At 39.4% G+C, this 2,899-nt stretch overlaps 1 protein-coding gene across 1 annotated transcript in view; it reads right to left on the bottom strand.

The window, feature by feature from the left end:
* Positions 1–623, bottom strand: part of LOC137636400 (piggyBac transposable element-derived protein 4-like) — a 4,048-nt gene extending 3,425 nt beyond the window's left edge. The window contains exons 1-2 of the mRNA XM_068368823.1: positions 464–623; positions 33–328 (exon numbers count right to left, since the gene is read on the bottom strand). Coding sequence (XP_068224924.1) covers positions 33–328; positions 464–623 — 456 coding nt within the window. The remainder of the gene's footprint in view (positions 1–32; positions 329–463) is intronic.
* Positions 624–2,899: the final 2,276 nt, after the last annotated feature.

Here is a 2,899-nt window from a genome sequence, read left to right as displayed (position 1 = left end):
AAACTCTCTCTCTCTAACTTTATTATATTTACCTTGGGTCTCAGCAGCTGGTGCTCTTCCAACATATATCGTCCTCCTCTCTTGATCCTTTGATTATGGATAAATGACTCTGTTGCGGCATTCTCAGCTGTTGTGATAAAAGTGACGCACCTTATGTCTTGCCAACTTATAACAAACGTGTTGTCTTTCCTATGCCAGTACATAGCACCTCGGGGCAACGAATTGTATTTGGAGCAGTTTCGGAGTACCGTAGGAGCACCCCTACGAGTGACACAAAGAGTCCCGCTTACATGAGTGCCACGACTATAAAGTTCTTCCGCCAGGGGCACTGAGTTATAATAATTGTCCATATAAACATGATAGCCCTTATCCAAATGCTGCCCCATCAACTTGAAAATTGTATCTCGCAGGGATGAATAAAGGCCTCTGTATATATCGAAAGAAACGACATACCACGACTTACTTTCGCAAAGGAAATAAAATTTTATTCCATACTTGGTGGGTTTCTTCGGATTATACGTCCTGATGTTGAGTCTTCCCTTCCATTTCAGCATTCCTCCATCCAAGGATAGGTGCTTCTCTGGAGTATACACTGCCTTACATTTGTCATGGATATACTCCATTACAGGACGAATCAAGAGAAGCTTGTCTGGTCCATCTCTCTCACTCCCTTTGATAAGAAATATCAAAAGCATGACGTCAAATAAATATGATCCTTTGTCTGTTGATGTTTTTGATCAGCTGAAAGTCAATTTAAATATATCGGAAATTCAAGCTGAGGTCCACCATCCCCCTCGACAATTAGATAAAAAAGACAAAAAGAAAATCATAAATGCAAAACCCAATCTATCAAGACCCTCTTTAATAAAACCACCTGGAAAGAGCATTAGATCAAAAACTGCCAATGGGAAGACTCATCCAAAGGGTCTAACAAAATATAAGGCCAAATATGAAGCATTTAAGCTCCTTATTCATGAGAATTCCCCCATAACTATATGTCTACGGGAGAGCAAACTTTATCCTAATACTCCTTGTCCTCGCGAACATATTAGTTATAGGACACCATACGATCACCAAGTGGAAAGCCATGGTGGAAGTTTCATATACGTTCGTCGAGATGTTCCCCAAATATCTTTGTCTATTCGTACACCTATTAAGGCAGTGGTTGTTTAGATTCATATAGGGAGAAAATATACAATTTGTTCTCTGTACTTGCCTCCAAATGGAAACATTTTGTAGTGATAACTTAGTAGAGGTGATTCAACAGCTCCCAAAACCGTTTCTTTTACTTGGAGATTTGAATGGTAGACCTCCTTTGTGGAGTGATGTTTTAGCAAACACGAGGGGAAATATTATATCATCAATTGTGACCTATCAATCGTAAGCTCTAATTGCCTTCTCGATTTCGATTGGAGGACATTAGATGATTGGCATACTGATCATACTCCAATCATTATAAACACCAACAATGGTCCACCTTTACAGAGATCGCCACGATGGAATCTTGACAAGGCGGACTGGGATAAATTTCATGAGCTAAGCGAAATTGAGTGGGATGCAGAACAGTTTGAAAATGTTGATGGTGCCATAGACTTACTGAATGGAACTCTCCATACAGCAGAAGTCAATTCAATTCCCCAAACAACAGGGTTATTCAAACGACGACCAGTTCCCTGGTGGGCTTCAGAACTAACTGCCCTGCACAGAGCCACAAGAAAATCTTTAACACGATTGCCCAGACACCGTACTGATGAGAATTTAATTACTTACAAAAAAAATGTAGAGCATAGTTCCATCGTGTCATGAAAGAAGTTAGGCGCCAGTCATGGGTGTCTTTTGTTTCCTTCATTAACAGTAGAACACCACCATCCTCTGTGTGGAGGAAAGTAAAAAAGATAGCTGGCAAATTCACCCCAACCCACCGCCAGTGTTGAAAGTGAAAGGTTATTATGTGACTGGAGCAAGTGAGGTTAGCAATGTCCTTTCTGATCATTTCCCAAATGTATCATGCAAGTGTGTAGCAGCCGCTGGTCACCAGCATAGGAACATTGAAGAAAAGAAAGTTCTAAATTTCGCAACAGGAAGGGAGGGGTTATACAATTGTCATTTTACTGAAAGAGAATTTGGTTCAGCCCTTTCCACTTGTAATGATATAGCCCCGATGGAACTCCATATGCAATGATTAAACATGTACCAGTTAATACACAATTATTTGTTATAAGTGTTATTAAAAGAATAATGCAGGATCATAGTTATCCAAGTGTTTTGGAACTAGCCATTATCTCAGCCTTTTTTAAAACCGGGCAAGGATACGTTTTTAGCAGCAAACTATCGACCAATTTCATTGACATCTTGCTTATGTAAGATCATGGAGAAGATGGTCAATGCAAGATTGGTGTGGTACCTGCAAAAGAAAGGTATTTTATCCCCTATCCAGTGTGGATTCAGAAAAATGCACTCAACCACTGATGTGATGATATGACTTGAATCTTCTAATTGTGAAGCCTTTGTTTCCAAAAAGCACCATGTAACAGTCTTTTTTGACCTTGAAAAGGCATATGATACTGCAGGGAGATATGGTATATTTAAAACCATTCAGGAATTTGGATTAAGAGGAGAGCTACCACTGTTTATCCAATCATTTCTTTCACGTAGAGTTTTTCAAGTGAGAGTTGGGGAAACTCTATCAGAGAGTAAATGTCAAGAAGAAGGAGTGTGCTGAGTGTAACTCTGTTTGCACTAGTAATTAATGAGATATCCTCAGTCATTCCCCAAGATATTCTCTCAACATTATTTGTGGATGATCTTTATATCATTTGCTGGAGCTAGAAAGGCAATGATTGAGAGAAAACTACATGTCGCAATTGACAAAATTATTCAGTGGGCTGATATGAATGGG

This window comes from Palaemon carinicauda, unplaced genomic scaffold (assembly GCF_036898095.1).
Source record: "Palaemon carinicauda isolate YSFRI2023 unplaced genomic scaffold, ASM3689809v2 scaffold287, whole genome shotgun sequence".
NCBI classification, from domain to species: Eukaryota; Metazoa; Arthropoda; class Malacostraca; order Decapoda; family Palaemonidae; genus Palaemon; species Palaemon carinicauda.
The sequence above is the reverse complement of the archived record's forward strand: the minus strand, read 5'-3'. Positions and strand labels throughout refer to the sequence as shown.